Here is a 23,620-nt window from a genome sequence, read left to right as displayed (position 1 = left end):
ATGTTATTTAAAGAATAGCATTTTAGAGCGAAGTATTTTATAAAATGTTTGTTTAACAAACAGTTTGCAATTTATTTCCATCAAACCCATTTTTCAGGAAAAATACCTCCTTCAGCAGGTAAAAAGGTATCAATGTTCTGTAAGAATATCAGATTTTTATCCAGCTATTTGCTATTTATCTCTGTTCTTTTCAGTGCAAGGAGATCAGCTGACAACAGCAGCAACTGAATCATGTTTGCAGCTGGGCAATTACAGTAGACCCTAAGATCTGTGACTGTCAACCATGAACGCAGATGCCTTCAAAGTTCTGTTTTTCTTCCATGTGGAAGTCGTTGGCATGGAACAGATGCCTTCATTTTGGAGAAACCAACCTCTGGATATAATTGGTTCTCTCTTCTCTTGTCCTCTAGGGACAGTCTCTCGCAGATGAAATTAAATGAGAGAGAAAAAAAAGACACAAGCACACACGCTCACACATGACATGAAGCAGGAGTTTTTCAGGATCTCTCTCTTGTTTTGTCACGTGGAACTGTTCCACAGCTGGAAGATTTAGCTCCATTTTTAGCACTCTACACGCATGATGATGATGCTGTATGAAAAACATGCAAATTAAAATATGTATCTGGCCAAAGTTTATTATTAATCTAGGCATGCTTGTTGAGAAAGAAGACAAGCATATCCAGCTTGTATTACTTTAGTGTTAAATGTTAACTTCTACACAATCTATTGGTGCTGCAGTCTCAGAAGTTTAAAGTTAAATGGCAGAAGAGACAAGATGGTTTAAAAAACTTCTGTTGCAGTGGTGGTGTTGAAGTATTTTAATCAGATGCTTTGCTAATAGTTAACGCAGGAGAGTAAAAGTAAGTAGCTGACTTCAAATTTCACCTAGCATACAGGCATTAAATTGAGGAAGCATAATTACAGGACCTTGAGCAGAATTTGTCAGATAAACACCTGGCATGAGTCATTGGTAGAGCACTGAAGTGGTGTCCACTTACTGAAGATATCTAAGAAGGAATTTAGAGGCCCTTAGAGAGAAGGAGAACCTGCCTGCCCTGTGCTCATGAAAGGTTTTTGTCACTCCCCTCTGGTGTAACAGCTCTCAGATTGTCCCAGTTTATGATAATTATTGCTATAACATAAATAAATACCAACTTTGGGTTACCTTTAAAAGCTCAGTTGTGAACTGGGACAGTCTGTGTCTCTGTGCTGTGTAAAGAGCTGTGATATTTCCCAAGTGTAGTGGGCACCTCCAGGAAGAGGGTACAGCAGGGATCAGGAAGTAAACTACCACTGCGGGTGCCAAAGAGCCTGGAGATCTGTCATCTCTGAATGCTTTTTCTTAAGTTTCATTTCCTAGCATAAGCCTTTTTTTATATTGCAGTTTAATGCAACAGCCCACCAGATCAATCACAAGGTGTAAAATTTATCTAGGCAAATGTAACTCTTAGATAAATTGGCTGATGAACTGTGGGAGTGGTTTCTAGTAGATGTTGAGCCTTTGTAACAGCATAGGTGGGTCCTGCTGACAGCATATTGATGATCTGAATTCTGAACCTGATTTTCAGATTTTAATGCAATTTTAATGTTTTATGTGAGGATTTTACTGCTACTGTAGTAGTTCATTCTCTTAAAAGCTGAGCACAAATGTCACCAGCAATGAAAACTGGCAGGAGATATCTTGGTCCTGCCTGAGTAATTGGTAGAAGGCAATCCACCTTTTATGTACTTGATGTAACTGGTAGCTGCAGGGTGCTGTGATCCTTTCTTCCCCTGACACCCACAAGCTATATGGATGGAGGGCATTCACTAGCACTTCAGCAGTTAGAAGGAAGCTCAAGTTAAACTTTGTTTCCAATCAATGTCTCTTCAGGTTTCCTAAAGAAGTAGGGAGATTCTTTGGTGTAGAACTCAGTTCTGACTTGCAGAACTTTCGTGCAACATTGTGCTGCTCTTAGCAGTGTATTTCTGAAGAACCACATATTAAGGGAAAAATTTAACCAGAGAAGTGTTTAGGTGATGAAGGGATTTCTGGCAAGAACTAGGAAGTGCAATAATGGTTGATTTCTTTTGAGGCTGATCTATTTGTAGTTTTTACATCCTATTAATTCCTTGAAAGATAAGCTGATACAAGAATGATTTGCCAGGGACAATGGTTCTTCTAAAAATCTTGGCTCAAGTTATATCCTCCTTCTCTCCACGTATAAGATAAAAGCACAGTGAATATGAGGTTAACTGAATTCAAATAGAAGACTCTCTCGAGTTATTGCATTCCCTAGAAAATAAATACATTTCTCATATGGTTGAGATTGATCAAAAAAGTATTCTGTATGCCAGTGATTACATTCCCATCTGTGATTAAGGTTTTCTGTCTGCATCTGGTTTTCACATTATATTTCTGTAACAAGAATCCTTTATATGGCAGAGTTCACTCTCTGTATTTTCTATTAGCTGCAGCTTGAACTACTGCACGGATCGCAGATTTACACATGTGGTTTTCATTACTTCATACCATTGAGAAAAAGTAATATTTGTTTGGGAAAGTATGTTTTTCAAAATTTCCATGGTAATACAACATGTTGATCCTTTTTTATAACACTGTTGTAAGACTACAAATTGTTTGAGGCATTCCACTTTCAGTGAAGTTCAGACTTTAGACAATTTTGCATGCACATTTGCACAGCAGCAACAGTTTACAATTCAGGAGGCAAAAATACATTTAAAAAGGACCATTGGTGTAGAATGGGTATAGCAAATGCATCCATCACTTTGGGAAATGTGGCATATTATCAAAATGAATGTGGGGCTAAAACAAAGGAAGACTAGTGAATTAAAGTGATGTCTTCATTGTAAAGTGAACGACACATGGGTATTTTTTTTTTTTGAGAAATATTTTTTTTTCCCGCACAGCAAGTGGTTTAAAAATATTTTACCAGCCATGGAAAAGGAGTATGCTGTTCAGCAGACACAAATATTGAATTGTTATATGTTACATATTTCAACATATTTGATCATAATTATTTCTAGTGGCCAAATTAGTAAAGGTTAGCAAAACATGAATACATCTTTACAGATGGCTGCTGTGTGTAATTCTGAATCCAAAATATGATGTTAATTTAATGTTCCACTGTAAATCCATATTTCAACCAGATTGTGCTATCATCACTCAGTAGAAAACGTAATGTTTGAATAATCTCAGTGAAATTAATAGGGCCAGTTGGTCAGTGAAGGGTTTTTCATTTGTGGTAGGGGCCATGAGTTTATGGGCATAAAAATCAGATCAGACAAGAACAATTTAGGGAATCCTGTACGCATTTATGGAAATGTAAAAGGTTATGCATAAGTCTGGACAATTGAAAGATACACAATTCATGATAAGGCACAACTGAAAGGTAAAATTGATGCCTATAAAAGGACATGGTGACAACTAGAGGATTTCATACACATTAAAAATAATTTTAGAGAAGTAGCTACTGCACCCAAATTGAGGAGTTCATAATACTTTTTGGAGATTATTTTCCAAATGCCAAACACAGTTGTCATATTGAAAGCTTCACAGTTGCCAGATCCTGGGTAGATTCCTGCAGAGTCCATGCATGCCTCTCAGTTTCTCTGAAAGCAATAGAATTTTGGCTTGTGTCAGGGCTACAGGGAATCGTCTGACCAGAAACAAGGGAAAGAAAGACTTTGAGTGGTGAACTCCTTTGTTCTCAGTAACCTTAACTTTAACTTGGGAAGGTTTGTTTTGATTTGAGGAGGGTGCTTGTTTGTAGGAAAGACTGCAATTTCTCGCATAAACACAAATGTGATCTTTTGCAAATACTCTTGAACCATACCTTTTTTTTACAGTAAGATCTACTCCAGGGGAGGGTTGGGGCTGGGTTCTCGGTTAGATGCATGTAGCTGCGACCAGATCCTTATGCATGCTTAACTGTATGTCCCAAAATAACTTGAATAGTGGATGCAGATTGGAGCATGTATGTAACTGCGTGTGCCTGGCTTTAAAAATCTTTCTGCCACGACATAATTACAACCCCCTGAAAAGCATATTAATGTCTTGGAAAAACTGAGAATGCTGTAATACAGACTTGTACAAATGACAAAGTATTTGTGTAACCGAAATAAACAGGTTTTGTAGGTGTTGCAGTGGGAGGGAAATTGCCTTTTCAAAAGTGGGAGGATGATTTGTAAATATACCAATAGATTTTTTTATCTCCCTTTGTTTAAATGTGTTTGCTGTTACGACTTACAATTCCAGATTAGTATAGCTGTGTGTAATTGCAAGGTCTCTATTTTTAGTAACCATGTTCATTTCATAAATTATTCTCTAGAGCATCTGTTGAACCAGGTAAAGTATGTAATATTTATATTATATGAATGTATTTAAAACCAATCATTTTTTACACAACTACCTGGTAAGTGTTTTGATGGTAGAATATAGGCTGCCCTTAGTTTGTTGCCCTCTATAAGCCAGCTGTTTTAAATGAGCAACGTAAGGAACAACCTTTGTCGAAGAATGAATGCAGTTTTAAAGTACTGCCTTATGATAAAACCATATAATCATAGAATGCCAGGTTGGAAGGGTCCTCAAGATTCATGTGGTCCAACCTTTTTGGGTAGTACTGTAGTTTTATAGGATATACTGCCTTGTATGAACTAAGAAAATGTGGGTAATTGATTTAGAATGATAGCATTTCTGTTTTCCTTTTTACTTAAGAGACTGCTATTATCATGCAAATGAAGGGGTGTGGTGCTTCATACTGGCTGTGATATGTGCTTTTTTTTTTTTTTCCCCCCCCATTTGTTGTTGTCAATAGAAAAGATTGATCTCTGGGCTGGTGAACGTAATATCTGTCCCAGTCAGGAAAGGCAAGAGGAAATTAGCAGAGCGATTGGTGGAGAATGATATCTGTCAAAAGAAACACTTGGAGAGCACTGAGTTTAGTGATAGGTGACTGCCGGAAAAAAGGGAACTTTGAATTTTGTCAAGGTAAGGAACAGAAAAATACTTGATTTTGTAATGTGCATACCGTTTAGCAATTATTTTTAATGACTGTACCTTGCCTCGTAAACTGTAATTAAAAGAAAAGAATCTTTCTCTTTAGCCTCCAAAGAGTCTTGTCTAAATCAATGAAGGTGGCGTCTTCATTTCGATGGCACTGAGAGAGCACAGCAATGCCAGTAAAATCTGTCAGTGATGACTGTTCTAAAATCTTCCTTAGTTAAAAAAAATACATGTGAAATTCTTAACTGTGGTTTTTGTGTTTTTGATGACATAGGTACTCTTAATGTGGCATGTAAATATTACTTGGCTGGGTTGTGAAAATAGCAAAGTTCTATTTCCAGAGCTGTGAATATGAACAGTATTTGCAGTCAGGTGAAGGGCTAGTTGTAATCATGTTGGCAAAATGCTTGTGTTTGTCATTTAGAGGAAGCTTCTGGCAAGCTCATCTGTGATAAATTTGATTGAGATAATACTGAGAATAGGTATTTCTGCTTCTTGTGTGCAAAGACTTTTGCCATACTGGAAAAGTAGATCTTCTATGGCAGAAGAAAATGTCTAGATAAACCTGTGACTCTCATTCCTATATTTACTGTAACTCCCATTTTTTTCTTCCTAAAATGGTGTGTCTAGATGGCAACAAACTACTACACTGATTTTATGTCCTTTCCATCACTCTGATGCTTTGTTTCTCAGTGCTGGCCCTTTTCACCTATGATGTAACTTTGTTAGAGTATGATACCAAAATAAAATTATATGCTCTGGTTAATTCTAAAGGCAACCAAGCCTTGCTCATCTCCCCACTCAAGACATTGTGGCTTACGCTGCCCTGTGTGTGAGGTGTGGAGAGGAAATGGAGCAGAGCTGGAAGAGCCAGCAAGAGACTGCACATCACGTTGTTGCAAGGGGCCGGGGCTGAGGTTTTGCGCACTGGTGCAAACATGCTTTTAAAAATTTAAATCCGAATAAAAGTTAATTTACATTGTAATTTGAGTTCCTAGCTCAGACTAAAACAAGTAAATACTTTTCAGGGGCCTTCCTGTACACAGACAGCATTGGAATCACAGAATCACAGAAGAGTAGGAATTGGGAGAGTCCTCTGGAGATCATCTAGTCCAACCCCCCTGCTAGGACAGGATTCCTTAGAGCAGATTACACAGGAACATGTCCAGGCAGGTTTTGAATGTCTCCAGGGATGGATACTCCACAGCCTCCCTGGGCAGCTTGTCCCAGTTCTTTGTTACCTTCAGAGTAAAGAAGGATTTTCTTACATTTACATTAAACCTTCTGTTTACCAGTTTGTGACCACTGCCCCTTGCTCTGTCACTGGACACCACTGTGAAGAATCTGGCCCCATCCTCCTGACACCTACCCTTTAGCTGTTTATAAGCAGGGTTTCTTCCTGCATTTTTATTTTGATAATTTAGCAGTGTATAGCTTCTGACTAATTCTCCTTTTTTTTTTAAAATCTACAGTCTTTTTTTCAGAGTGCAAGTGTGTACGCTGTACAGGTGGTTGTTGTCTGGTTTCTTTTGCTATATGGATCTTCATAAAGGATTTTTAAATGTATAAATGTAAAAGTAAAGATTTCATGCCTGAAGCATGCAGTGCTGGCATACTAATGGGTAGCTTACTGTGGTTTATTGCTGTCAGAGCACATGCAAGACAATCAAAATCTACAACTTGGGAGAAAGGCATGTTGTCTAATAATAAGAGGGAATTAATACAAGTAAAGTTCACTTCATCCTTCTAAAGTCCAAATGATCTGGTTGTACTGGTGAAATAGTCATAAATGGGAGGGAACAGCATGTTACTTGTCTTGATAGCCATCAGGCAGGTCTGGCTGCTTGCATTACTTGAGTGCAGGCAGGTCTCTACTGTTATGAAATAGCTGTGTACTAAATGGTTCCCTTTCCTGTGTGGTTCTATTGGTGTAGCCTTGCACCAAAACAAACACATCCTCTCTAAAACACCATTTACAAGGTTAATGATGTTGTATAGTTTTCACCTTGGTCATGAAGATGATCCAAAACTGCTTTATAGCTCTTTATAAAAGAGAGTGATCAGTGTTGGTTAGCATTTGTTAAATCAAATCTTTGGGCATTCCCATTTTGACATTTAGTTGAAATGAGGTGACTGGGCAAGGTACCCACATCTGGATGTGTCCTAAGTTCAGAAACATTAGTCTTAAATTGCCAAGAAGCCCCACATTGAAATTTCAATGAGTTATTAGAAATGGGGCAAACACTTTTATAGCTTAACTTAATATGTACTTCGCTGTGCCCAAGATTTGACTTACTATTGGAAACCAAAATGGAATAAAAGGCAAAATAAAAGGTATTTTAGTCTATCGTCTCCTTGAAGCAGTGGCTTCTTGTAGCATTAGACTACCTGCCTACACTATTGTGATCCCTTTTGTGCATGCTTATCCATCTTTTGCTATTGCAAAGCCTTCCGTTCTTGGTTACCTTTTTTTATCCTCAAAACAATTGTTGTCTTACCTATGAATCTTAAAGAGTACAATTGAAAAAATAACAACCCCCTTCTCGCATGTAACAGATGCAAAAGGGGACGAGTGTAGTATAGACAGCGAGTTGTCATTACACAGCTCACAATCAGGTTTTCCTCTGTTCATGTGGTGCACACCTGTGGCTTGCTGGCATCGCTCTTGATTGGAGTGTGAGAGAGCTTAATGAAAAACAAAGCCAGGATGACAAGAAGAGACTCCACGGCACACGTGGGTTACTTCACACATCTTAAGAAAGTGAAATTTGAAATACACTGGACTGGAGAAAATGCCATGCAATGGAAGAGTGTGCCTGGGTGACACTGCAAAGGGAACCAGGGCCCTGCTTATTGATGCCTAGCAAATAAAACATTCTTCTCTTTAGGTCAGGTTGATTTGGACTGGTTGAGAGCAGTGGCCGATTTCTTCAGTTTACTTTCTGAGCCATTAAGTGTATCCTGGGCAGGAATCCAGCTTCTGAAGTACAAAGAAAATAACCTGCAATCTATATAAAATGCTGGTGGATGGGGAAGGGAGGAAATTTACAGAGAACTGTAAATTTCTGCAAATCTGTGTTTGAGAACAACTATGTTAAAAGTAGAATGTAAGGGGAGTGTTTGTGTGTGATTTTAGTATTTATTTTAATTTTAAAATACAATCTTTAAAACCTTTGAGGTGAGGAGAGCATGAGCACTCACAATATGATCTATTTATTAGTAAACTGAAACTAAGTAATCTGATTGAAGCTGAAGTTCCTTTTTCAAAGTGATTTTTTTTTTTTTTTCCATGCCTTTGCAGAGTTTGGGTTCTCCCCTCCTACCCCCCCTTGGAAATGTACTGTGGCTCTGATAATGTTAATGTGCTTTGCCCCCACATGGAGCAGCGAGTGTATTGTACCACTGCTCACTGATCCTAGGTCAGTGTGATGCGTGAAATCAATTTATTTGAATCTCTTTGCCTGTATAGGAATTTGGCGGCGTGCCAGTTGTTTTCATTTAATGTTCTTTGTGTTGAACACAGACAAGCAGGCATGCTTTTGTACTCCTCTTTCTTCTGGGCTCTTCTCTTTTCAGCCAATATTCTATTCTGTGGGTTTTTCAGAAAGAAGTAGGAATGTGTTACCTTTTTAAAAAATAATTTTTGTTTAAATAGCCTTTAAAGAGCATAGAAACTAGGTCAGTCATAGAGCAGCCTGCATAGGGTTTTCACTGAGCATAGGTGGTAACACCTGCCTTTTTCCATTTCTTAAATTTGGGGAAAAAGAGGCAGAAAACACTCATCTGTTCTTGTAATGCCCGGCTCTACGGCTTATGTCCTCTTGTAAGACAAAGACTCTTCAATAATGCTTATATCAGAATTTTATTTCTAAAGAAGTGAACGTGTGGCTGTTGGTTGTACAAATTGGAAGTACTTTCCAGGATCTTTTTCATTTTGAGTGATGAACTTGAAGTAAGCATTAATTTGGGAATCCCTTGCCTCATCTTTCAGTCTGTTCCTCCCCTCCCCCAGATATTTAATATTTTGAATGGCTGGATGAAGAACAGCTACCCAAGAGTACCCATTCCTTTTTTTCCTTGTTTTTATGAAAAAGCAGTAAGGCGTGTGGAACAGAGCAAGTCATTTAGTCCTTTTTAAATGGGGGGTGGGAGTAAGAGGGGGCTGGGGTGAAGGGATAGGCAACAGCAGATATTTCCAGGAGGATTTGTTTCAGAGCTTGGTGTTGGGAGCAGGAGTAGAGGACTCTGTTGATGCTCCAGGCGGTCAGTGCGGAAGCTGATACGCAGAACCGCGGAGCCAAGGCACAGGGGTCAGACTTGTACACTTCAGCCCCGTTTCCTTGTTTAATTACCTGAGGAGCAAAACATCCAGGCTGGGAGTGTGTGAAAACCCAGTATCTCGAACAGCAGTTTGCTGCTCCGACATCCTGCGAGGCCAGCCCCATCTGTCCGCAAACGTCAGGGCTGGTTCCTGACAGCGGGCTATCTCTGCCGGGCCTGGGTTCCTTCCATTCAGGAGGCATTGTGTGGAAGAGGGTTTGGTCAGGAATTTGAGGTTCCTGCCAGTTCTTCCAGCCCGGACAACCCTGTGACAGATAGGCCTGATTTTTTTTCTTTTAAAGAATAATAAATTAAAAAGAAAAAAAAAACACAACCAACAACACACAACAAAAAAGGGCTCTTTTTGCTCTTTTCCCTTTTAATTCTGGCATTGGTGTGATACTGAAACAAATTGTTAACCCTTTCTCTTCCGAGTTTGTGGCTTTTTCCTTCTACTTTATTGTTCTTTCTCCACTTGTTCTACCTCTTTTATTTTCCAATATAAGATCTTCTGCATAGCAAATTTTTTTCAGGTGAAGTCTGTGCTATGCAGCAAATAAACTTAGGGATATGTTTGGGGTTTTTTTTGGTAGTAATCATTAACATAATCATAATATGTAGCATTAAAAGTTTTTGATTTCCAGCATGCTTGACAACTTATTTCATGTTATTCATGTGACTTTCTTGGATGTCCAGCTTGGTCTTCATTCTTTAAATGTTGGAATAGGATCAGTTATGATCCTTGCTCCTTGTAGCTGCTGTTTGTTGAGGTCTTCTAGCAGGCTGAAGGTGGTGCGGGTGTGCATACAGCAAGGCTTTGTGTCAGGTTGTGGCCTGTAGATTGAAACTGTTCATTGGGAACTCAAGATCATAGCTGAAAGAAGTTTAAATGTTCTTTTAGGTAAAGGTCTTGAATATGTGGTTTTTCATTTGTGAGGAATTCAAGCATAACTTCTTGTTTGAATTATAAATTAAGAATATTACTCTTATTTGGATAATTTTAATAGCCTAGTTTATAGCACAGTGCTGTTCATAATTCTACTGGCAGAATGTAAGATTACAAGGCACAAGTAGTAGAGGGAAGAAGAATAATATGTCTTTGCAGCAAAAACAAGTGTAGCATGTGACTGTTGCCTTTTATCGTTACGGGCAGAATTTGGTCCAAGAAACATAATTGTTGTAGTTTTAGGAGTGGAGAAGGGACAGCCAAAAGTTAACTAAGGTTTTGGGATTTTTCATGCTGAAGGCTTTCAGTCCAGGCTGTAGTGTTACGCCTGAAGTTGTCTTGGAGGACAATTTCACGTGCTAATGGTTTTGGGTACTTTGGAGGTGAGATTGAAATAATCTATGCAGCAGCATATATTTTCTCTGCTAATACTTAATTAGGATTTTGTAATACAGATTTAAGGGCACGCTTTTTGGGGACCCTTCATTAAGAGAAGATAGCCCTCAACGAGCATAGGCAGCTGGGAGACAAAAATAGTGCAGTGGGACCAAATGAGTTATGATCTATTGTACTACTATTCCCCCATCTAAGAAGGATTTTCAGGAGGTGGTGCAACAAAAGAGCTGTTACAGTGTATCAGATCAATAATCTTGATTTAATAAACTCTTAGGTATGTACATAACCCTTCACCTTTAGAATCTTGCTACTTTTTTCATGGTGAACTCCTTAGATGACCCTGGTAAAAAGGTGCCTTTAAGTAAAAGTGAGTTACTTAGACATCTAGTTTTAAGTCTCTTTATCCTGTTGTACTATAAGGAAGCCATAGTTTAAATAAACATTGCATGTATCCACAGGATGAAAAAAAGACAGTTTATGCATTGTGGTCAGTCTCATGTTCCTATAGGGTTTGTACATAAAAAGGAAATTACGTGTCTGTATGAAAGCTCTATTAGTTAAACGTTTACAAGTCATGAGTCATGTCCCTCCCTCCAGTGTTTTACATGCTTTTCTGCTTTTTGCAGAGTTCATAATCTAATGAACTGTCTGTGACCTCTAGCTGATCATTGCCCACCTCAAACAGCAGCATAGTAAAATAAAGTTATCCTTGGATGAGTGGTGACAACAATAACCACGTTGGATTTCCTGCCACCCATTTGGTATCTAGGTCAGCTCCTCTTTGAAAGTTACACAAATTATAGGCTTTAGTCCATGGTTTAAAATAATGGTTTTAAACCAGCACCCTGTTTGGGCATCTCTGCAAGTCTCTGCTGTGAGAATCTTGCTTAAGGAAAGTTCTTGTGGATAACAGTTCCCAAGCTGGTTTGGCATTTATTAAAACTGGCATCTTGCATTGTACCCAAACACTTACTGCTGCTCTTTGCAGATGTTATTCTAGTGTGAAGAGGTGTAATTTGCTCTTGGTATGGAATTCCACTTCATAATCACCTCTGCATTCTTCTCCTGCTTCTCTTCTGAATGGGTACAACAAAGCACCATGTGGAGTAGAACACAATTAGATAGCAGGAAATTATATTTGAAGGCCTGTGTTCCTCAAGGCTCCTCCCCATTCCTAAAGAAACAAAGATTTTGTATGTTAATTTTACTAGCTCTGATGGGATTTGCCTGGGTCAGACTGAAAGCAAAATCTTAGGTCAACACATTGTCCTTCCAGGTGTGCTCCTCCAATTGCACATTATGACGGATCCCATTCTGGCTTGGTTTTGTAGTGGAAACCTAACTGGCATAGTGTTTATCCCTCAGTGTAAGAGTGCTGGTTATTGATCTTTCATTTAAGTGTTAATTAAGGATAATATTTTAAGATAATACTCACAGCTTCAAATTCGGGAACTTCTTCTAGCGTTCAGGGCTAGCAGAGGTAGAAGAGGATGAATGTTTAAGGCAGCAGGAGCAGAGACAAGGTGTGTAGTGGACTGGGAAAGGAGCTGTGTAGCAGGTTGAGGAGGTGGCCCCTCAATCAAGAATAGAAGGTTAGGCATGGTGGCAGAGAAAACACAGAAGGCACTAAATGTAGAATCAGGAGAAAAATGTGATTGAAGGTGTCTGTAAGTAAGGAGACAATGGAAAGAAAAATATTTGACTAAAATCAGTACCTTCCCTTTGTCACTCACAAATGATAATGCTTTCTAACATCAAGGGTTGAATGAGTCTGTGTATGGATTCTGCCCTGTTTCCAGATGCTGACTGCATTAGAGCAGTTTACTTAGTAGTACTGCATTGCCATTTTCATAATTAGGGCATCTGCCAGTAGGTTGTCCCATTAGAACTGTGAGAAGACTCATTCATAACCACTTTTCTGTTAGGACTTAGTTCTCATCATTTATGACGATGCCCTGCTGCCTTTATACCATTAGACCTTCTCATTCATCAAGAAAAGTAAAAGTATTTGATGAGGAAGTGGCTTTCTCACCTGGCAAATAATTTAAATGGGAAAGTATGCTTAGCTTTCCTAGATATGCTCAAATATTTATTTACAGTTCTCATTCACGGCACTCTTGAAATTATTCAGTAGTTGATGGATGACATAGCAAAAGGCATTAATAAAGGCATAAAAAAAAAGGCATTAATAGTAAACACCAGCATACTGTAAAGTGGCACTGTTGTGATGTTTCTGGCACTACACATAACAAGGCAATGCAGAACGGCCTGCTTTCCCACCCATAATAGTGGAGGTCAGTGTAAAGACTTTGCTGTCTGATCTAAGATTAAGCTTTATTTTCTGAATGCTTGTCAGTTTGTTTTACAAGCACAATATTATCTGTATATTGCTTAATTTATATATATATATATATATAAACACTACACTAATGTTATTCTTTAATTTCCCTTGTATATCTTATGACGACTATTGTGGTTTGCAAATTTGTGTTGTATCTCATCAGCAGCAATACCTTTGTATTGAGGCCCCTTTGAACAAAGCTTTTGTACCATAAGAAATGTACTAAGTACAAATTGATCGATATATGACAAAAGGGTGAAGGAGGGGAGGTCAAGAGGTAAGGATATTTCCATATAAAACATTTTTTCTCTGTTGAAAATGGCAGTATGAGCATAAATAAATGTTTTGTATTGCTGTGTATTTGCTCCACCTGGTGGATATTCCTGAAAGTATTTTTAATCCTTACTAATAAGGGAAAGCTGTCTTTAATTAAGTATAAAACACAGTACCAAGAGTGAAGGCCACTTTGGTTTTTTATTATTATTTTTAAAGCGTAGCAATTGCATTGCAAAAGTCAGATTTGGGGAAAGAAAACATTAAAATTAGATATTTCTCTTGGCCACACTTGGTCAGTACCGTAATCCCTGTGCAAGCATGGTGTTCCAAATCAATTAATGATGAGTTTACTCTTGGACTTCTCTAGATATGAGTAATTAAAAAGTTCAGGTCTATGGTTTGTGGAGCTATACATGATCAGCGAAATCGAGGATTTGGTATCTACCCTCCCCATCCCCCAATAATTCTTGAGCCCCTCTGACGAAAAATAGCTGTGCTATTGAAAAAGAGAGACCCTGTGCTGAAGTGTTACTGCTGTACATTGGCATAAAATCTGTCTGTCATTAAGCTAGCTTTGCCACCATTGTTTTCTTTGGAATTCGTAAGGACTCGGTTATGCTTTGATCATCTCATTGTTCTCCTTAGGTTATTTTTTTCCTTTAGAGTGTAATGGCTCCCTAACAGAAGGTGAAGTTTAGAAAATAGTGTCTCCATATGCAAGGGATTTGGAGACCTTTTTATTGTCTTTAAAAATGTCATTCATAGTCCTCATTAGCATTTATTGTTGCAAGCATACAAGCAGAAAATGTGAAATTGGTATGTCATGAATAGCTCCACAGAGCTCTAGAGCCCTGAAATTTCGCCTGCAGTGTGGTGTGGGGCAGGCATTGAGAGAAAGCTGGCCAGATGGCTGCCAGCACAGAGCAGAGCTGCAGGTTTTTGTCTCTGGTGCTGAGAGGAGGGAAAGTTCACTGGAGCATACGCTATCACCCCTTGCGTTTCAACAAAACTAACTCACCATCAGTCAAAATGGGGAGGTGGTGACATTGAAACAAAAGTTTTCAATATAATGTAACAGTCCTTGTCAAATGAATAAAATATGTTTAGTTAGTGTCACAAATATTGACATGTTACAAAGAAAAATGCAAGGCTCGAATTTATGGCTGGTGGTAGATACGCTTTCACACAAATATGCTCTCACATTATCTTTATTATGAAAATCCTATGCATTGAAAAGACATTGATTAGAGGTCAAAACTAGGGTTAATATACTACAGCAGGAGGAGTTTCCCTACCGTGTTAAATGAGCAAACACTCCAAGCTTCAAGTCAAAAAGCAACTGGTAGCTTGAAACCCTTTTTTTCCTCTCTTTCCCCCCCCTTTTTTTTTTTCTTTTTGGATCTTAAAATAAAGCCCTAGTTCAGCAGGACCACATATTGTCATACAGCCTTCTCCAACTCACACTGAATGTGTTCTTTCTTCTGTCAGTGAAATGACATCTTTGGTATTTTCCTGTATCTTTTCAGAAAGCATGGAAAATATAAAGAATTTTGGAAGTGTGTATCAGTGATGTCTATGCTCAGATGGTGTGGTAATTTCCTTTTGAATCCTAATTATGATATAAACAGTCAATTCTTACTTACTGTACCCACACTACAGAAAATACTGTATTTAATACAAAATAGAGGGCAAAACTTGGTTTTGCCCAGATCAAGTGAAAGAAAAAGACACCAAACCAGGTACATATCTGTGTGTTTGTCCACGTGTTTTTATTAAAATGCATATTTTAGACTCTGTAAGGAGCATGTGTTCTTTAAGAGCTGGAACCTATGTTGACCCTCCCATTCTGCATAAATTAATTTTGGGTCAAACTTTTCTTCTCCCATTATGAGTCCTCAAGTATATTTTCATTGTTTTAAAACCTGAAATACACCTGAAATCCACTGGGATTTCTGGCAACGTTCAACAAGAATGATTTTTTTTGTTCTTTTTTGATGAAAAAACAATAGGCAGTCTGGGTTGCCAAGTCTGACCCACTGCCAAGGTTGCCTTTTCTTAACAGGTGTTTGGAAATCCTCTTTAGAGGACTAATTTCTGATTATCCTGTTAAAATAGTATGACTTTTACATTTTTTTAACCAAAAAAGAGATGAATGCTTTCTCACCTCCAATTAATTTAATCTATTACTGAAGGTAACATGACCAACGATTTCTCTTAGGCAACCAGTAATACTTGCTTCCCAGATTGGTGACTCTAGCTTTTGGATATCGAGTATTTCTGTAGGTGATGTCAATTAGTCTGCATTTTGCAGTGCTATGTATGTTTTAAAGGTCCCATTTGTCTTTTTTCAGAAGGCCAGAAAACCTTGCCAATAAGGAAATGCTTAGGGAAATGTTTAGTGTTATCTGGCAAATGTTTTGTGTTGCATGCATTAAGAGCTACTGTTAACAGATAAGCACATATCTTATTGGAATATTTTAATTCTGTTTCCAAGCAAAAAATTAGAAGTTTATAAATAAGTGTCTTTCTCAAATAGTTTGAGCTCTTTGTGGTAGTGCAGTAAAAGCAAGGGAGGTTAGGACATGGTCATGGAAAAAGCCACACTGAGGGTAGCCATTGCAGTTCTGGGTGGAAAACTGTTGCACCAAACAATAGGAGATACTGGGCAGCAAGAAATTAGCTTCTCCTGAAGGTGTTGCCTTTACTGTACTTTGGTTGGACAATCAACTGAATAAAGTTCAGAAAGAATCTAGAAGTGGTTGTCCCTGTCCCCCCCTCCCCATCAGCTCTACAGCTCACACATTAGGTGGGTTTGCCCTGTCAGTGGGATGCCTTAAGAAAACACTAATAGCTTCCAGCTGGGTGGAAAATCAAAACGTTTGGGGGCTGACAAAACTAGCAGATTTGAATTTGAAAGCCCAGCTAATGCCTCCATTTTTATTTACCAGTCGCCCATAAAAGATTATTTTCCAATATGTCAGCCTCATTTGGTGGCCAGTGGTCTGAAAGTGAAAGTGGAACAAGCAAGCGGGGAAATCTGGACATTAGTGAGTCCGCCCTTTCAAGCTGGTGTGCCACTTTGTGGAATGGCCTTCCCTGAGATTGGGGGGGTCCTAATGACCATTCATCAATGCTCGTTGACTGATCATTGAGTGCCTTCTCATTCAGTTTATCAAGTCTTGCACATAAAAAGTCAGAATAAGCATTATTCAGCTTTGTTAAAGCCAACTAGGAGTAAAATGCTCCATTTGAACCCATTTTGCCCTTGGTTTTTCACTTTGTTAATGCAGTCCTGCTTAAATGAGTGCTTTTATTGGGTCGGTTAGAATATCTGAAACTATTAATTCTCTTGTATTGAATAGCTGGTGGCAGGCCAGAGCAGATGGGGTAGAAAACTATTTGGTTGGGTGTATTGCTTTCAATTAGGATCAATGAGGTTTCAGCTCCTTTGAATTAACTCACTTAATACCCACTGTGTGAAGTCACAATGTATCACAACAGTCTGCTATAAGTAGAGCGGGAAGTTGAGAAGTCCTACAGAAAAGCTTTGAGTTAAATTCTTCCTTTGCTGTTAATAGAGACCTTTCATTAACTACAGATGCGTTTCACTGGACTTCCAGTCCCTGTTATTAAGCTAGGTTTGTGCAAACAGCAGTCTCTGTACTTTCAAATGGTGATCGTTTGGAATTTCTCCTTTCCATTAGATCCATGTCTTGGTGACCGTATATCATCCACTGCACATAACTCTTCCTTTCCACCCCTCTTCAAATACATATGAATATGGAGCTTGTTTTGCCTTCTTTACCCATTTCCAATATTAAGAGCTGTAGAAGATAGTTTACAATTATTTTGAGAAGTGTTTTGAATGATTGTCAGAGAAGGAGCTGATTCTCACCCAGGAACATGTAGCATAATGTGCCTCACAAAGAAACTGGCCAAAGATTGCCTCCTGGATTTTTCACTATGTATCTCTTTCATTTTGGTATTACACATAATACCGACTTCTGTCATACAGCAGAATTGTTCCCATATTAAAACCACTGCATTTCCTTTCCCAGGGGAGAATAAAACTGTTTTATAGAATGGGCCGTCCACCTTTGCTTGGCTTCCTAAAATTTCAGAGTTGGTGCAAAAACTGTTAGGGCAAGCTTTAAGTGACTGCATTAAAAATGGGGGGTGGGGAAAGCTAATAAATACCCACAGATACTTACTCAGGGAGGACTGCCAAATGGGTTGCAGCCTGCCTCAGTGTATTAAATAATGAGAGGGAAAAACTATTCATGCAGCTGGCTGCTTGAGAAAATGCTGAAGTAGTCTCAGATGCACAGGCATTCTGTTAGCCCCTTCCACAAGCAGACTTCTAGGTGAGAATCTCCAGGGATCCTGGTTTTGTTGACGTGGATCAATTTAAATGGCAATTACTGTAGTCAGATAACAGCTTAAAAAGGCTTTTTACACACAGAAAAAAGATGCATAATCACACAGCATATGGAAGTTCAATTTTGTGAGCCGTGGTCTGTGGATTTACAATGTACTGATATTAAGACCTACTTTTAAGAGTGAATATTGTTAGGTTTTATTAAAATACGTCATACCTTTGACACGTTATTTTCTACTCTGAAGCTGATTCAGGCTGCATCTATGTTGATGAAAGGTTGCATTTCCAACTGTGAAAATGTTTTTCCTTTCATGTAGAGTACAGCATTAAAAAAGAAAAACAACACAGCAAATACAATACTAACTGACTGGTTTTAAGGAGTGCATCAAATAATAAAACAAAAAGAACAGTGAATTCCTTAAAGGCCTTGATGCACAGACTTTGCTTGTTATTCTCTCCCTTTCCCCCCCTGCTTTGCCCCCCTTCATGAAAGTGGTCTGTCATGAAAACGTTTTCATGTTTTAATGTTTCTTTCTCTTGGGCTCTCCTGACACTCAAAAATCCATTATAGAGAACTTCATTACAGTAGATATCTGATGAAGATGAAGAAAAGACCTGCCTCAAGTAGCAGACTCATTATGTTGTTAGTGCTGCGGTGTTTACTGGGGTGAGGGGAGCTGCTTCTTTGATCATCTTGAATTTGCCAGTCCTGTGTGTGGAGTCTCCTATTTAAGCAAAGCTTAAGGGTGGCACTTAGCGTAAAAAAGTTACTGTGGAAATATCAGCAAATTAAGTGACTCATTTGCTCTAAGTGAGAAATATTTCATGAGTTCATTCCGGTTATTGGAAGGATTATTATTTTTTGCTTAATTTCACATATGTGTCCTTTTCCTGAATAGATCTTTATCGGGCTCTGTGGCAGCTAGAGGAAGGAAGAGGAAGGCCTGAAAGCTGGCTTGTTTCTGTGTAGCTGAGGCAGAAGATGGCATAATGCAAAATCAAGGGAATGCATATATAAGTACAAAAGGATGAGTCCTGTAGTACCAAGAATTCAGCTCCGCAAGATCTGACAGAGAATATGGATTTAAATGTGTATTGCAAAGGCAAAGTCAAAACGAGGACTTGAGCGCTAATTGGTGGAGAAATACTTGTTACTAAAGGGAGAAGCTTTTGCAAGTGCTAAATGGAGGGAGAGTTTTAAGAAGATATTTTTCCTTGTGCCTGGAATTTTGTGCAAGGCTATACGTGCTACAGAAGGCATGCGAGTCAGGCGTATGTTTCTCCTAAGCGGCAAAGATGTTTTACAAAGGACTAAAGAGGGACTGCTGAGAAGAAAATAGCCAGCTTTAGATAAAGCACTATAACAAAGACTTGCAGTTTTATATATCATTGTGTCCATTAAAGCTTAATAGGGAAGAGTGCATTCAACCTAGCCAGGCATATGTTATTCATGTGAAGGATAAACATTTAAGGGGTGTGCAAAATCAGAAATTGGGAGGACATGATTGTTTAGCTTTTGAAAAAGCTTTAAAGAGAAGATTTTGTTTTCATCCCCCATGGATCACCATGCAAGGTAAAGGAGAGTAAGCTGCAAGTGTTTGGAACATATCAATGCAGTGATCCCAGGGGGTTAAAAGCACTATAGTAAAATAAAAGTGGTCTGCTTTCTAAGTGTGCTCTATTTTACACATACTACTGAGAATCTGAGAAAGGGAGTGATTTTGATACCCTGTTCACGATAGTAAAACAGCATAATAATGACAAAAGTGTGGGAAGGGGAGGAAGAGGAGAGTAGACCCTTTCGTTTATCCTCGTGCATGTTTTGAATTTCCGGCAAAATTAAACAAACGTAGTCCTATGGAGTGCAAAATTCTGACTGTTAAAACAAAGAATGAATTTGTTTCCACTTTTGGAGGAGAGCTTCTTTAATTGCTGTCAGCAGAAAAAAGGGTTAAGTTTTAAAGAAAAAATGAATTATTCAGTGTTTGGCTTATCACTCCGCATTTTACTTTCTATTCTTTGGTCATCTGGAACTTGGTGTGAAAGGTAGAGTAAAAGGAGTCAGCCGAGGGGAGCTGGGGTTGTGATAATTTGCACACACATCCCTGTCATTGTTCTGCCTGAAGAGACAGGGCTGGGTTCAAGGCCACATGTGCTCCTGTCATCATTCACATTTCTGCTCCAAGTGCAATACAGAGTGTCAGCTCTCCATCTGTCTTTGCCTGGCAAACGCACGCGCCCAGCATCCTGCCTCCAGCTACGCTGCCACAGCCAGTTCTGATGGCCCTCCTCTCTTCTCTCTGTTCATTCCAGAACAGGAGGCACTGAGCCCTAAATAAGCTTGCTTTTTGGAGAGAGCCATTTACAGTGTGGTATATTTTATCCAAGGATGCCTGGTGAGTTGAAATTATTGCAGCTCTTTTGTTTTTAAATGACGAAACACTAATTGTTTTTAGGTAATATTTTTTTTCCTTTTTCTTTTTCTTTTTTTTCTTTTAATATAGAGGGTGATTTGCAAGCTGATGCGGGTACGGAGCAATCGTGGATGCTAATTCTGTTGTGTATATGTTTGGGGGAGGGGAATTTGTGCGAGGGAACTGCCAGAGATGATACTTAGAGCAGGACTGGATGTTTCAAGGAAAAGGGATAGAAATAGCAGAAAGTCACCAGCCCTGTGGGTGCGGGTCTCTGCGTGGGGGATCATTTTTAGTGAAGAGAAATACAGCTTCAGGCTGGCTTTCATGACTGTCAGCTGTACCTTGAATCTGCAAATATTTAATCGGTAGAGATCATTCACAGCGTTCGCCCAACAGCTGAAATTATCTCTGTGAAAAGCTGTTTATGTTAGAGAAGTGAAGGAGGCTTATAAAGCAAATTATTCCAGTGTTATCCTAAATCACAGTCCTTAACTGTCACCAGGCAGATCACTGAAATATGTTGATTCAAAATAAAACAATTTAAAAATCTGCTGAATTAGAGGAATTGCTGTGGAGCTGGAAATTTTAATAGGTCAGTTTCCTCAGGAAAATATTATACTTGGATCTTGCCATCGCTTGTCTAATTGATAAGTGTTACTGCCAATGAAAACGGTGCTTCTATGCAGGCTGATTTGTCTGAGGGCTTTTGCAACATGCTTGACCATGACCGAGTGGATTGAATTTGGTGTGTTTTGTTTGGTTTTTTTTCTCCTTTGATAGGGACTGGAGAGAGCCATGTGCCTGATTATAGCAGCCTGTGTCTCTGGATAAAAAAAGACAGGGCTAGAGATCCTACAGCTGGCTGGTTCTTGTGGATTATTTGGGTAGGACAGGCAGAAGAGGCTACGCTTGATCACAGAGAGTCTGTACACCTCACAGATGGTGTTTTGAAACAGTATCTGCCAGTTTGCTGCAACCACAGTTGCATGTAGGTATTGCCAGTTGTTGGAAGAATGTTTTCCTTTTAGGATTTTTATACATGGTCATACCCTATTGCTGGTATGTTTGCTGGTCCTCTGGTTATAAGAAGAAAGTGGGCTCTGTTTGCTCAAAGCACAAGACTAAGAGGATTTATATGGTTGAAATATGGGCAAATTAATTTGCATAGATAACAACTGAGGACTATGAAAGGTCAATGTAACCCTTTAAATGTCAAATTTGATTTGCATGCATCACATTCCTGGGAATGTGGTCTTCATTACAAGTATCATGGTTATTCATTAATGTGGAAAACTGCATTCTGCATGATTTGCATCCTCTGATGTTTCCTTTATATTTGTATGAAACTCATAGTCTTATGTAGGTTACTATTTCTGTGTTTTATTAAGATATCTAAATGTTCCAAAATGATAGAGTCTTATCAGTTTTGATCCTTATGTGCATTATTTGGGGCTATTGGCAAACACTGTTGGAATGCCTGGAGTTGAGGTTTTTTAAAACCTATTAAGCCTTTGGCATTTAAATTACTTAATCTACCTGCTGGTTAAAGTTTCATGCATCTTTAATCATGAAGTATGTATACCCTTATCAATACTTGTTAAGCTTTACCATTAAATAAATCTTTAATTTCCAGCATTCTCTTAAAGCAGTAGCTAGCAAGAATTGTGTTTTAATGTCAGCTCAGAGTGTTAGAAAACCTTGCACTTGGATACAGAGAATACACTAACAGCTGTGACTGGGAGCATGTGCCAGAATGGAGATACTTGAACAGATCTGACACTTGGCTATTTTTGACACCCATCTGCACTTTTTTACTCTCCTCTAGGATGAACTGCCTCTCAATCTGTTCACAGCATATTTTAGCCCTTTAATATTGTAGTATTGTTTTTTTTCAAATGGGCATTATTAACCATCTGGGGCAGATTTTGTATTTTAAAAGTAAGCACATTATGTACAGGAGATTAAAAGGCTGTGTATTTTTATGTAATCTGATATGTCAGTGCCTTTTGTGTATGTGTGAAGTCTTGATTTGAGAAGCATCCCTTTAGTGGTTCTGACATTCTTTTTTGGGAAAAGAAGAGGAAGTAATAAAGACAGGTTCTGCTTTATGTGTAGTGATAACAAACACTTCTACACAAAATGAATTTGCCCTTCAAAGTGCTTGTACTGTTATAATTGTGACTGGCTGCTCACCTCCTTGCTTCCCTGTCAGGGCAAAGCAGCAGCAGCAGCAGCAGCAGCAGCGAGGCTTGCTAATGAAATGCTGTAAAAGCGATTCAGATCTCTATTAAGGCACTACTGCAACTCTGAGAAAAGTCTCTGGAAAGATAATCCCGTTAACATGCAGCTTGCAGTAACTAAGTTAACCGTTTTGTCATTCTATGTAGTGAACTCTAGAAAGTGCTTATCTCTAAATAATTGATGCTGGGGGAGCAGTGTTCAAAGCTAATACCATACACTGGTTTGTCTGATTACTGTGAATGTGTTTTTGGGTTGGTTTTTGTTGTTTGTTTTTTTTTTAAAGAACTGTTTATTCTAGGCTTTATTTATGAAACATTACAAATCTATCAGTCATTTTATAGTACTTTCAAAGAACAGATGTTGGCCTACAAAATGCTTTATTATTGCCCATGGCAGTATTCAGCATGGTTTCCTTAAAAGGACAATCAGTGATCACAGTCATTGTAGCCCAGAAATAATGCTGCTCTTTCAGAAGATGGCCTGGTATTAGGTCAGACCACCCTTTCTTTACTTCTGCTCTCCAGATGTGGCTGCAACTGTGTTTTTTTTTTTTAAGTTCATGTTTCAAAAAAAATGGGTTTGTTTTCGAAATCTGGTTTTACTTAAGATATCTCCATCCTGGAGTGCATTTCATAAATTGCCCACATATTTTTCTTAGCAGAGAACTTAACTGGCTGTAATTTTTAACACATGGCCACATCATGTGATATTTTCAAAACATTTGCACATAGCTTTAAGAAGGTCCCAGCAGAAATGATCCATCATCTCACAGCCAGCCCATTTCTTAACAGCATATCTGCATTTTCCATTTAGCAGAGCTATATATTATTAGCTTACATTTTGGGTAGTAAAACAGTGCATTGCTGATTGTAAAACATGGGCTTTATTATCTGCTGAAAATTGATTTGGCATTTATAGCCACTGTGTACTAGACTGGCTTTCTGGTTTTAACATTAGTGCTTGCGAGTGATGATTTGTTTAAAGAACAGAAACAAAATTGCCATGGACATAACTGTTAGTGTCCTAGTAACTGAACATTTGGATTATCCACCTGTTTTTTAAATACATGGGTCTAAACACTGTTATACAGCAAAAGTCTTCTAACAGTCCATTTACTGACTTCTTCTGTTTTAAGCTGCAGTTGCTATGCTGTTATATTAGGACAATTCTGTGTCTTACAAAACAAGTTTCCTGCCAAACGCAGAAAATGTGTCTGGAAATACTTAAGTCTGAGTGTTAACCTTGCATCATTATTCCAATAATCCTACATAATGACTTTATCTCCAGTATTTGGACAGGA

At 38.5% G+C, this 23,620-nt stretch overlaps 1 protein-coding gene across 2 annotated transcripts in view; it reads left to right on the top strand.

Annotated features, from left to right (window-relative positions):
* Window positions 1-4,902: 4,902 nt before the first annotated feature.
* Window positions 4,903-23,620, top strand: part of RUNX1T1 (runt-related transcription factor 1; translocated to, 1 (cyclin D-related)) — a 94,605-nt gene continuing 75,887 nt past the window's right edge. Inside the window, exon 1 of one of the 2 annotated variants that reach the window (XM_010006424.1) lies at window positions 4,903-4,990. In XM_010006424.1, the coding sequence (XP_010004726.1) occupies window positions 4,903-4,990 (88 nt within the window). Of the gene's footprint in view, window positions 4,991-19,944; window positions 20,059-23,620 lie in introns of those variants that run through there. The other variant, XM_010006426.1, reaches the window with a different exon arrangement.

Source organism: Chaetura pelagica, unplaced genomic scaffold (genome assembly GCF_000747805.2).
Source record: "Chaetura pelagica isolate M959 unplaced genomic scaffold, ChaPel_1.0 scaffold76, whole genome shotgun sequence".
NCBI classification, from domain to species: Eukaryota; Metazoa; Chordata; class Aves; order Apodiformes; family Apodidae; genus Chaetura; species Chaetura pelagica.
This window is presented reverse-complemented; position numbering and strand designations above follow the sequence as displayed.